Genomic DNA, 13640 nt, shown 5'->3' with positions numbered 1-13640 from the left:
GGGTTAGTGGTAAATGCAAAGAAGCTTCTGTGAATCTTTACATGGGATCTATTGGGTGCTCAAAACTATTGAAAATCAGGACTGTTGTTTAGGTGTCTAAATATGGAGTTAGAGCTTAACTTTTAGGATTCTTTTAAAAAAAAAAGACAGCACCTTGGCTTTAGATTTTAACTTCTGTCCATAATCAGCAGTGATACTGCTGTCAGTTAAGTTAAAAAGCGGTACATGTTACATATATGTTACAGAAAACTTATGTAAAAGCTGTTCTATAGTGCATCACTGTAAGGTATTTTAAAGTTTTTTGGGTTTTGTTTTGTTTTTTTTACAAACTGCATCTCAAAAAGTTTTAAAGTTAACATATAGTTAGCAACTTCATACAGCAGGAAATAGTGTTTTATTGTTCAGATGGAAGTGTAAACTTGACAAAATGCCACATTTGTTCAGTGAAAATAATTATTCAGTACTGCAGAATTTCCCTACAATATGTCAAAGAAATACTCCAATCACTTTAATCATAAACAATGCTGCTGCTTCTTGCAGTGGTAAATTTATGCAAATTGGAGCATACAGTTTCATGAGTGCTTGTTGCAAGTAGAACAGAAATTTTGTATATATTGCTGAGATACGAAAATGATACAAGTCAAGTTGTTCAGCCTGATTTGTATGTGTCTTTTGAAGATGTTTCTTAGCAAATGTTCTCCTGTTTATCTCTTTTCATTTATTAAAAGTATCCCACTTTGAAAAATACAAAAATAAAAATGTATGTACCACTGCTATTCAAATATAAATAAATTTGTGCATGCCACTTGTGATAGCAGATGGCAACCGCTCACAGCTTCCTTTCTGTTGGACTTGCACTAAATGCAACATTTGTTCACATGTTTTTAATAATAACTAGATTCATTGTTTTTTAAAAACTAAATACGTGTGCATTCAAGGTGCTGTCTAAATGAAGATACAACTTTTAAAGTATATAAAGTTTGGGACCTAAAGTTAAAAAAATGCCATATTAAAACTACAAATGTGAATGTACTCTACAGAGAATCTTTGATACTGGCATGACACTGAAACTTTCTGTTGCCATCTAGTGGATGCTGTATGTATCACAATACTGAATTTTCATTTAACTCTTGTCTAGAGGATCAAGAGTCAAGCATTTTCTCTCTAATAGGATTACATGAGAGAATTTTTAAATATTACTGTGATTTGGGTGCTTAGTTTTGTGGTGTTTTAAGATTAGACTGGGTTGAAATTTGTCATATAAGTGATTATTGGAAGTTATTTTTCTTTATAGATATTAGAACTGCTTAATCCTACTCTATTTCTATATTCAATTAAAAAAAAATCTCACCCCAACCATAGCAGGATAAAAAAACCAAATTTAAATTTAAAAATGTAATTTGCAAGGTGCGAGCCTGCAGCGGAATTTTATTACTCTAGTACCCTACTTAAATTGTTGATTTGATAATGTCGTATATGTTTGGTAATGACTGACTTAGAGATTTCCTCTCTCAAGTAATAGTGCATTAGGTACACAGCTGAAAGAGGAGGTAGCATCACAGCATCTTCAGTGAGGGGCCCTCAACTCTGTAACTCTGTTGCCACCTTTTTGGTCCAACAGGGCCTACATTTGTTGAATGTCATGATGGTCTATAAGGCCTGACTAACTTCCCAGATATTTCCTGGAGGGCAGGACAAGATTAAGTCATTGGCACTACAATTTCATGTCTAGGGCTGCAGTTTCTGGAGTCTTGTGATGCTGGAATCTGAGCTTTCATTTAAAAAAAGTAGTTTCTTAGCCCTCAGAATGGCAAAGAAAAGCTTGAAAATGTGACATTAGTGTAACTGGTGTAGTAATGTCTATCTGGCCATGTCTACACTATAGGGACTAGAGCAGTATAGCTATGGCATCATGGTAATGCCGGCATAACCCTGTAGCATAGATACAGCCTACACCTATGTAAAGGGTTTTTACATTGCTGTAGGAACGCTTTCCGAGTGATGGCAGCTGAGTGGATGGAAGCATACTTTCGTAAACCTCGCTGTGTCTACCCCAGCGGTGGAGTCATCATAGTTATTCTCATAAGTATGGATTTTTCAACCCCTGGAGCTCCATAGCTATGTTGTCCTAATCTTTAAGTGTAGACCAGGTCTGAATCTGCTGTCAGCAAGAAACAATAACTCTCAGAGGTATAAATTCTTTTGTGCAACTCAGTGAGGTGTTAACTACACCTGTAATTAGTGGGGGTCCCACCACTAATGCTATAATAGGGGACTCTTTTTGTGTAGCAGGAGGAAAAGAGTGCAATGGGCCCAGCTCACCTACCTAAGCTGATGCATCCCAGCTGCTGGGATATGTACAATGAGACCCCCCCGCCCCGCCCTGGCTGCCACTCCCTACCTCTCCAATGTGTGAAGAAGGCTACTACTGCTATTCCTGGGGGAATAGCAGTGTGTGTTGTGGGGAGGGAATCTTATTTATGGTGGATGAACAAATTATAGCGGATATTCAGTAGGCTGAAGGGGAATGGACTTATGGAGTTTCATGGGTATTTTTCTATGATAGATTCTTTGTGATATAAAATAAACATAGTACATAAAGCATTGGCTAGGTGTTTGAAAAAGTAAGTAAAATGTCTAGTCCCTTCTAGTGAAACTTTTTCTTTTCACAGTGACCTATCTGGGTCAGCGTAAGCCTATGGCAATGACAAGCTGAGCACATGTCAATAGAACACTGCGGAGGCAAGTGAGACAAGGCAAAAAGAAACAGCATCAGTACAAGGCCACAGAGGATGCCATTAGGATTTAAGGAAAGGGGGAAAAACTCTTTTCTGGTGCAAGTCCTGGGAGATAAAAGCCTGATGTGAGTGGAGGCATAACGATGTCAGTCTTGAGTCCAAATTCATGGAAATAATGTTACAAATGGAGGAGAGGCAAAGTAGTGTCAATGCAATTTAAAATGTGAGAAGAGAATTTCAACACAGATAGAATGCTTTGCATGCAAACGGCTGAAATACTTCTCTTACCACAGCTTTCTTGCTTGTAATCTAGACTTCTGTTTATGTGAACCATTCCTAACTAAAGTTTGGAAGGACACTTTCATCATGCAGTAATGTTGGCCACTGAGAGAGATTTATATATTTGTGCTAATCTGCCCCTTTTTGACTTTACTGTTTATTTTTACATGTTAATTGAAATGTGAAATATGTCACTATTTTACATTTCTACTCTTTGTTTTCTGAAACAATTTCTTGCTGCCTGTTCAATAATGTTTTTCTGTGCAGACACTGTATAGAAATACTAATTTGGGAATATATTTTGTTTTTATATTTTGTTCTAATGAATATACTGTATATATAAAATACATGTCACACCATATGGAGTGGGAGGCAAGGAAAAGAGGGCATACAGAAAACAAATTCAAATAAAGATGAGAAGAAAACCACCTGGAAATCCCACACATTTGTAGAAGAGTTTGCCTGGTTCCCCTTTGGGCCCTATTATCCAAGTTACTACTCCAGGTTACTTCTCCTTTGACAACTGATTTTAATAATAAATAGGGCGAAATCCAGCCCCATTGAAGTCAGTAGCAAAAATTCCCTTTGACTTCAGTGTGGCCAGTATTTTGCCCTCTATTTACTACATGGAAAGCCTTAGAAATTAAACCAGGGGAAAATCTTATCTAATATCATGAATTGTAAGAAGGGGCAATTGGAGAAGGAAGGGGGTAGAGAGTGTAAGGTTTTTTTAAAAAAATACATGCATGTTTTTATGTGTAGTGAGGTACAACTAAATTACTTACATAGTTACACAAATAAGCAAGCCTTCTTCCTAAACTCATGGCAGCCTGGTCTCTCTAAAGTATACTCATATCTGATCCATGTCTTTGGCCTCTACCTCTAACATCTTCCATCCACAATCATTGCAAAGGTAGGTACATCCTACCAGTGTAACTCTTAGCAATGTAACTGCTGCACATGTCCATAGCAGCGTAGCCTAGCCTCTCTCAACTTGTTTTCAATTGCAGCAACCCTCATTAAACCCTTCACAACCATTTAATTTCCTACGGTTTGACCATTTCCTGGTGGAACATACTGGTTCGATTTCTTGTGACTGGCTAGATCTCTGTTCTGTATGTTAGATTGTGGTCAATAGCAGTTTTATACACTCAACCTTTATACTGGCATCTTTTTATCACAGTAAATTGAGGTCCACTGCCACCATTTGATCCAAAAGATTTAGTACAATACCAGGCATCAGTCAAGAGGGCCACATTATCAGCAACCATTGACCCTAGGTATTTACATTATTTCACTCTTGTAAGCTCTCTGCCTGTAATGTTATTTTGATGGGTCTGCCTCTGTCAGTTACCATAGCGTCAGTCTTACCAATGTTCAGTCTAAGTCAGGCCTGCTCAAAACTGTGTTGCCACTGTTCAGAGTTGGTTTACACGTCTCACGATCTTCCTTACATATCAGTAGGTCATCATCAAACAACACATTTCAAGGTAGCTCTTCATATAGTTTCACTTATCAACTCCAAGACACCCACAAATAAAAAAGGGCTCAATACTAACCCCATGTGCAGTACAACATTTACTAGAAATTCTCTGCTGTACCCCCATTTGGTTTTGATTACAGTAGTCACGCCATCACACACATCCTGGATAAGATGGACACCTCTGTTGCAAACTCCTCTGTTGGCACACACCTCTGTTGCAAACTCCACCAAAGTAATTCTTTTAGTACATGATTATATGCCTTCTCCAAGTCTACCAAGACCATGTCCAAGTGCTGTCTGTTTTCTCTGAACTTCTCTATGAGGATTCATAGAGCAAACATGGCATCAATTATATTCCTTCCCAGCATAAGTCCTTACTAACACTTCCAAATTTCAACTGTTTCACTCAGGCACTTTTCAATAATCTCTCATATTTTTGTAGCATGGGATGTCAACTTAATTATCACTCAGTTAACACACAGAATATTATCTCTTTTATTTTTAAAAATGGGCACCATAAAGCTTTTACCCCATTCATCCAGCATTTTCTCTCTTTTAAAAATATAATTGAATGGACTTGTAAAATACTTGATGCCTTCTGTTCCCAGTGACTTCAACGCATCCACCGGTACTTCATCTGATGCAGATGCCTTTCCCCTTTTTCATTTTTCTTAGTGCCTCTACAACCTTTTCTTCCTCTATGTAATCTATCACACTCCAGTTCTCAGTTCTTTCCTTAGGTTTACTTTATTGATCACTCAAAATAATCACCCCAGACTTTGATTCACCATTGTTTGCAATATACCATGTTCATTTCTAATATAAGTAAACTCATTCACATCCTTTTTTGTTTTCTCTCTTGCCTTAGAAAGTTTGTAGATGGCTTTTTCTCCCTCATATCCGCCTAGTCAGTTATTTAGCTCTTCACAGGCCAAATTTTTAACTTTCACAACTTTTTTTTTTTTTTTTTTGCCTCCATACATTCCATCTTATCACTCACTGCTTACGCCCACTGGCCTGACATTTTTTAAAAGTTACCTTTTTCTTAACAGATTATTTAACTTAAAGAGTCCACCTCCATGTCTCCCTTTGTTTTCTTTGCAACATTGGTTTCATCACTCCTAGGACTTCATGTGCCGAAAATTTCTAGCAATATTGTTTTTAGTTTGTACCAGTTATCATTTTCAGATCCCTGTGTGTAGTCAGGAAATCTACACGTTACTTCCTGTTTAAAGATTTTTTTCATTCCCATCTTTGTTTCCCCCACTTAGACCTTTCCGATGCCCAGGGATTCAGATGTTTCAGAATGCAGAATCCTCAGAAGTCCATAAGAAGAAGTCTATGCTGATTTACAGTACTCTCACTGAGTATTACAGTTCTTCTGGTTAAAAAGAGATCAATGTGAGACACTGGCGTAAGTCAGAGGAGGGAAAACCAGAGTGTGTTTGTAATCACCATGTTCAGTGCCAGACAAGTCTGTAGGACCCCTGGGGGTTTCTGGTTCTTGTGCTATGCCCTCATGGACTGTTTCATATCCAGCCTGTTCTAGTGCATGCATTTACCTCTGCTCTCATGATTATCTTCTCGTTGAGTGATATGTTTCCAATAAGGCACACCTCCTCATCAAAAAAACTCCTCTTTTACCTTTTGATCCTCTTCTAACTGTGGTGCGTACCCACTGACTATATGGAGAGTTACCTCTTCCCAACTCAGTTTAATGCTTATCAGTTGGTCTGACCGTCTGATAACTTCTGTAACATGTTTCTGTATGGTTCCATCCAGAATAACTCCAACACCATTTCAGGAGGTTGAACTCACTGAATAGTAGATTTTGTCTGAAGTTTGACCTTCCCATTAAGTCTTGTACACATGCCACATTTACTCTCTTCCTCTTTAAGACCGCACAAAGCTCCAAGCTTCTTCCAGTCAGCATTTCTACATTCCAGCTTGCATATTTCAGCTTACTCACTCCCTTTAACTTTAGCATCCCTTAACCAATTACAACAGCCAGGCAAGGCTGTGGCACTTTGCTTGCAGGGAATGCCCCAACTCTGAGGTACACTTGTCATGGACCTCAGTGCTCATGAGCATTTCTAATGGACAAGCTTTACAGGTTGGCTGTCCAGTGCTGACAACTTTGGAACTTTGAAATCAGAGTTTTCCTTGTAAATGAGCTGCCTACTGAGACTACTGGAGCCCACCTGCTCCAACAAGATTTATTTTAAGGTGGTCTCTATTCACCTTGACATCCTCATCATAGGGCATTTTTTAGAGGTAGCCATGCCACCAGCTACCCCATCATGGCCTGATATTTATTTTCAACCAAATGTCATAATTCTGCATTTGTAACAACATAATTTGCTGTACTCTATAAAATTCCTAGCAAATTTTTGTACACTGAATAATTAATACCTTTTTTTTTAACATACCTCAGAGAGATTTTTGGTTTCACCTTTGAAAACTTTCTTTGTTCTACATAGTCATTGTATACATGTAAAAAAATGTTTTTAAAGATACTGAGCCATATTTTAGGCTTAGTAAGGGAATCACATTGGGGATCTCACTCCTTGGGCTAACAAAGGCTGTATTTCTGAGACTTCTTCCTTTCTCTGTGCCAAATTGCATCTTGTATGGTACCAGCCCCTTTAAACCCAGACTTAAAAGTTGTTAAAAGGCATTGAAGTCTCATAAAAGGTTGTTCATCATTCCCTTTAAGTGATCTTTGGGTGAGTGTAAAGATAGTATAGAGAAAAATGTATGGACTAATGACAGGAGGAGTGTAAAATGAAGAGGTGGGTGGAAAAACAGCTTCCCCTCTGCATGCACATGCACTCAGATATGTTCAAATTCTGCAAGTGATCATGAAATGGTTGTGAGGAGTTACTTGATAGGCTTAAGTTTTTTTGGTTGAGGTGGAGCAGAGATTAGTCAGTTTGGATAATAAAGCAGTCACTGGAAAAATAGGTGAAAATATTCAGATAAATAATATTGATCAGTTTGCTTCCCTTTTTTGGTGGACATGGGTAATATAGCTGCCATGAGGTTCGTTCTTACAATTGAACTCAAATTTTTGGGTCAAGTTTTCTGTTTTATAAAGCATTTATGTATAATTTGGTATTTTATTTTTGTAAAAATCTTTTTTTTGAATGAACCTGTTTTCTAAAATGTGTGCTTGATCATTGCCTGCCAACATTCAGTTTACATTTAGTGATTAAGTATATACTTCACGTAATCTCCTTTTGAATACAGTGCTTTTTTCTGTTCAAGCTGGACCCTCACTTAAACTTTTCTCCCTTAGACAATTTTTATGCATTGGCTACATATATAATAAAAATGAGAATCTTATTGCAACAGGGAATCTGTATAAATAACTTAGAGCTCTGTGTAGCCTTTATAATTATAGTCTCGAATTACATAATAGGTAGTAGGTTAGTATATAGTTCAAGTGCACAAGACATACTGATATTTGTACATTTAAAATGGAACAGAAAAGAGAAATATATTAAAAATCCATTTTAGCTGATTGTGGAGTTAACATTTATACTTTACTTTCCTATTTAGATTACTAATATTGGGAAGCTGAAGGATTTTCTTCTGCAACACAGAAAGAATTACATTAATGCTTACAGGTAAGTGTGTATTGTGTTTAAATAGTCTCTGTGTTTTAAAACTTGATTTTTCAAATGTATAAAATGATTCCACTAAAATTCCATGAGCACACTGACATGATTTAAAACAACATATACAGTTTGCTGATCAATTTCATACCTGATCATACACCATTCAGGATAAGCTAGACTTGTTGCCTACTACTAAGGCTATATCTGCATAGCAGCTGGGAGATATACAGGCACTAGCTGCTCAAGCTAGTGCACTAAAAATAGCCGTGTGACCAGGACAGTGCAGGTAGCAACTCAGGCTAGCCACCTGAGTATAACATCGCCTGTGATCCTAGGTTCCTTCTCCGTTGGCTAGCTTGAGCCACTGCCTGTGCCATCCCTGCCGCACTGCTCTTTTAGTGCACCAGCTCCACAGAGCAAGTATGTGCACCTCTACTCGAGCTGGGAATTACGCCTCCCAGTTGTGCTGTAGACATGCCCGAAGTGATCGGTGGAAAGCCTGAGCAGATCGATGATGAATGGCATGGGATACGGATTTTCAAACTCTGGGAAGTGAATTCCAGAACTTAGGGACCTCATTGAGAACACCATATTGGAATACCACTACCTCTGAATTTCTTTCCTTTCCTACATCGAAATTTTGAGGAGTCAATTCTGGATGCTTGAACTTATGGGGAGAATATATTTGGTTTTGTGACAGTAAAACCATCCTTACTTAAGTCAACGTAGGAAACATTTGACATTCTTGAATTTATTTGCTGCCTGAGGAGCAGGTGTCTTGTCTGTTTCAGTCCTTTGTCTGTTTACAAGATTGGCGCTGGTAGGAAAAGCTAAGGGGTGCTGTAGCATGCACACTTAGGCTATGTCTACACTGTGAGATAGGGGTGTGATTCCTGACTGGCCTGCACATAGTCACACTAGAGCTCGCACAGGTTCAGGTGGTTTTGTACTTGGCATTGCTGAGTTGTGCCACTGTCGTCTGTGCTACCACAGCTACACTACTATTTATACTTGCTCTGGCTCTCATCGAGCTATGTCAGCGTGAACTGGGAATCAGACCTCTTGCTCGTAATGTAACTGTAGCCTTACATCTACCATCCCAGCAAACTTAGCACTTTCCGTTTCTTGGTAGGTCACAGTCTAAGGCCTGAGGTTTTAATATTGATGCAACCTGAAATTTGGAGTTCAGTCCAAATAATCTGTAGGAAACATTTAAAAACAGGAAAATGTAATCTTTAGGGACACTTTTTGATACCTGTCAACCTTAATAAGTGTATCGATATGTATTTACACACTGTGAACAACATTCCGCTCCATGGAAAACTAGTGTGGAGAGTGTAGAGGAAAGGTCTCCCGTTTATCAACTCCATGACTATAAGCAGATGTTTGAAAGTTCAATTTAAAATACTTGATGATTAGTCATATTATTTTCTTTCTTCCTAAAATATGCCAATCCAGTGCCCTAGGGTCATAGCACACTCATTGTGAAGACTATAAACAATTTGAACCAGTTACCTAAATTCTCCCAGAAGCCTCAAACTAGGACTTACTCCATCTTACTCCAACTCTATCTAATCATTCTTCTCTTCCTCCTTCCTGCCTCTGGTCCACCAAAAAGTCTGAGAGAGAAAATGAACCTTGCAGCGTAACCTGAAAATCAGTACATTCAGTCTTTGGCTAATTGACCAGGGAAGTATATTGAAGTGTGGAATACCCCAGATGGAAATTACCATGCCTCCAACCTACTCGCATTTTAAGATGATCTTCTGTGCTATGGTATCACATGGGGAAAAAGGTAGCCTCTGAGGTTACCAGGGCCCTGCCAACAGCTTACATTTCACCTAAAAGTGAATTGGAAGCCCATGCAGATCATAGAACACAGATGTATCATGTGCTTCCTGCAAGAAACACCCTTTAACAAATGGGCCATCAAATTTTGCATGAGGTGACATTTCCAAATTGTCTTAGAGTGTAGCCCTGTGTAAAGGATCATGCTAGAATTCATTCCTGAGATGACAAAAGCAAATGTGGCAATGCCCATATCTGAAAAAGAAGCATACTGATCAAGCATAAATAATAAAAACTACTTGTGGCTTCTGCTGCTATATAAACTTCCAGCATCAGCTGGACAGCCATCAGGATTCCCCAACTGGGAACTTGAGTAAAAGAATGTGGGCAGTCTTCTCCAGCTGAGGGCATTGATACCACTCTGCAGTTTCTTTGGTGTTTTTTTCCAGCCTATCAGCATAACTGGAGTTTTGAGTTGCAGCCAGCCCTATCCGCTTCCTGATTCTGGCAGGACACTGGGTAAGCTAATCAGTTGCACTAGCCAAGCCAGATGAAATACAGATGTAGAACTTGTTTCAGAGTAGCAGCCGTGTTAGTCTGTATCCGCAAAAAGAAAAGGAGTACTTGTGGCATCTTAGAGACTAACAAATTTATTTGAGCATAAGCTTTTGTGAGCTACAGCTCACTTCATGCATCCGATGAAGTGAGCTGTAGCTCACGAAAGCTTATGCTCAAATAAATTTGTTAGTCTCTAAGGTGCCACAAGTACTCCTTTTCTTTTTGCAGATGTAGAACTGAATGTCAACTGAATATTGAAGACCTTGAGTCCCAAATCATCTCTCTACCTTTCCTCCAAAGGCCTCACAGATGCATGGAAGTGACGACAAGATAGAACCCCTCCCATTAGAGAATGCTGGAAGTAGATGAGCAATCATCAGTGCTACCCTTTGGCTCCTCTCGGTAACAGATGAACAGAGCCACTCAATAATGACTCCTTCCAACCCTGTGAGGATCTGTGGCTATGTCAGCAATGCCATATGATCAGTGGTATCAAAAGGTGTCCCATGGTGAATTGCCAAATTACTGAGTGCCCTTTTTCCCCCCTGATATTGGTAACAAATGTTGTGTGTGCCAAAAAAGGACACTAAGGGCTTGATTTTCAGAAGTGCTGAGCACACCCATCTGTACATATTGACATACGCCAAAGCCAGACAAAGAGTAACTGTATCTCCAAAACAACAAACGAAACCAGCATAAAGATACTTGGTATAATAAACTCTTGTTTTTGTAATATTGGTTGGAATAGTTAATGAACAACACTAGGTGGTGCTGTAAATTTAATACAAAAAAGGCTGTCTTATTTTGTGAAAGCCACAATATGAATGGGTACAGTAGTGGAATTTCAGTAACTGCAATGAGGTAAAAAAAGCTGTCAATAATAGTTGGGTGTATATTAACTCTTAAATTATTTGAATATTCTGGATGCACTAACTTTTCATACTGTATTTGGGTTACCTGTCTTGAAAGGGAGATTAAAAGTGAAGTGATGGATGGAGTGAAAAGTAGTCTAGTTTCACTTTGGATTTTAAAAATATTGCCGTGTGCTTTTTGGAAATGCTCTTTTGTAATTTCTTACAGCAGTAATCCTCAATGTTTCTCCACAGATGCTAGCACCAATAGCAATAGAGCCTGTATTTAAAGTGGAAACCGAAAATATACAGTATTGTCAAATGTTTATAGTAGGTTGCTGACTTGTCATGAGCTCATTATTTTCATGAAAAATAATTTCCAATAGATCTCAGTTTCCCATGAATAGATGCCAAGGAGTAGAATAATCTGCTCTCATGACGTAAATGATAATATATCGCAGTGAAAGCATATAAAATTGTAAAAGATCTACTGTTCTGTAACCAAAAAAATCCATCTGCTTTCCTTCCTAATTTATTGGTTTTGCTTCTCCTAACAGTCATATTCTTTTAGTAGTGTCTCTATGGGTGCTTCACTTCAGGTGTATATGCACTTCTTGAGCTCTTGATTGGAGAGTTTTCCGCCAGCAGTGCCCGTTCAGCATGCTCTGCTGCCAGACTCTGAGTCTATATATAGATGCGGAAGCAAACTGCCTTCAGTTCCTTCTCAAGCACCTCAGTCTGAGATGGAGCTCTAGCATGCCCACCTTGAGTGTGCCTCAGCTGTTTTGTATACTTATAGTTGTTGCTTGTTAAGTTTTGATAGTATTCCTAGTTTTTAGCATACTTATAGTCAGTTAATAAGTGTTAGTAGCGAGAGGATAATTTTTTTTTTTTCCTTGGGGAGTCATGTCATTCTGGCATGGCATGTTTGGCTTGCCGGGCTTTAACCACTGTCTTGCCTGTTGAGAGGCTATACCTGTAAGCGATGGCCACTCTGAGTGTATCTATTGTTTGGGGGAGTCCCATGTCTCCCAGAAATGCAATGTCTGCCTAACTTTCAAGCTGAGGGCAAGGAAGAACAAGGAAATTAAGCTCAAATTGTTAATGATGGAATGCTCACTTTGACCAGCATCTGAGTCAGGTCAGACAGACAAACACACACGCATGCACACACACCCCTTCTCCCCTCACCCCCACGTACATCTGTCTATGGACAAATCCAGTGCCCCTTCCACTTTGATGCAGGCTTCCCTTAAGGAAGGTGGAGGCTTCTGAGCGGGCTCCCAAAAAATGGAGTACAGACTTTCATCTGGTCCGGTGCTGTCAGGCTCAGTCCTGTCATCGGCACCTACCCATTCAGCACTCGGTACCGAGCAAGCAATGGCGCCGGACTCCATGGGCACCTACATCAATATGCCTGCCGTCAAAGTTATCATCAGCTTCAGCTACTGCTTCCTCAGCTACCACATTGGTACCGATTCCCTGCTTGGTACTGCAACAGTTTGGATACGTGAGAGACCTGTTCATAACAAGTGAGTTGGAATCCCCGCTCCTCATGGGTACTGAGCATCTTTTGGTATTGAGACCTCTGTCTCCAGGCTGCTACCATCCCTGGGTACCACAGGACTCTCCACCCTTTTCTGTGGGGACTCCTCCATTGGACGATGTTGAGGAAGGTGAATGGGATTCCCAGTCGGTCTCTTCTCTTTCAGTCCAGGATTCCCCAACTTATCCTGTCAGGAACATATCCTGTCATTGACAGTCACGAAGAAGATCATGACTGTTGTTAAGAGTGATGGGACCAACCCTGCATATCACCCCTACTTCCAGGATGGATTCCCACAATGCCCATACATTAAGGGGGCTGCTGCAATGGCCATACTAGGATCTCTAGGCTGCTTACCGACAGCAATTCTCAGGACCAGTGGCTCTCAACCTTTCCAGACTACTCTACCACTTTCAGGGGTCTGATTTGTTTTGTGTACCCCCAAATTTCACCTCACTAAAAACTACTTGCTTACCAAATGAGACACAAAAATACAAAAGTGTCACAGCACACTACTACTGAAAAATTGCTTCTTTCTAATTTTACCATATATTTATAGTATAAATCAATTAGAATATAAATATTATATTTACATTTCAGTGTATAGTATGTAGAGCAATATAAACAAGTCATTGTATGAAATTTTAGTTTGTACTGACTTCACTAGTGCTTTTTATGTAACCTTTTGTAAAACTAGACAAATATCTAAATGAGTTGATGTACCCCGGGGAAGTCCTCTGCATATCCCTGGTTGAGAACCACTGCTCCAGACCATTG

At 39.3% G+C, this 13640-nt stretch overlaps 1 protein-coding gene across 11 annotated transcripts in view; it reads left to right on the top strand.

The window, feature by feature from the left end:
- STX18 (syntaxin 18) overlaps window positions 1-13640 on the top strand; it is a 122041-nt gene that overhangs the window by 50336 nt on the left and 58065 nt on the right. For 6 of the 11 annotated variants that reach the window (XR_006290203.1, XR_006290202.1, XM_043544656.1 and 3 more), the window contains exon 2: window positions 8062-8129. The exons of 1 other annotated variant lie outside the window; for it this stretch is intronic. Coding sequence is in view for 4 of the 10 variants with exons in the window: in XM_043544656.1 (XP_043400591.1) it covers window positions 8062-8129 (68 nt within the window). In the remaining 6 variants the exon portion in view is untranslated. Of the gene's footprint in view, window positions 1-2672; window positions 2864-5771; window positions 5915-8061; window positions 8130-13640 lie in introns of those variants that run through there. 4 more of the 11 variants (XM_037898073.1, XM_037898077.1, XM_037898074.2 and 1 more) reach the window with 3 other exon arrangements.

The sequence above is a fragment of the Chelonia mydas genome, chromosome 4 (assembly GCF_015237465.2).
Source record: "Chelonia mydas isolate rCheMyd1 chromosome 4, rCheMyd1.pri.v2, whole genome shotgun sequence".
NCBI classification, from domain to species: Eukaryota; Metazoa; Chordata; order Testudines; family Cheloniidae; genus Chelonia; species Chelonia mydas.
The sequence above is the reverse complement of the archived record's forward strand: the minus strand, read 5'-3'. Positions and strand labels throughout refer to the sequence as shown.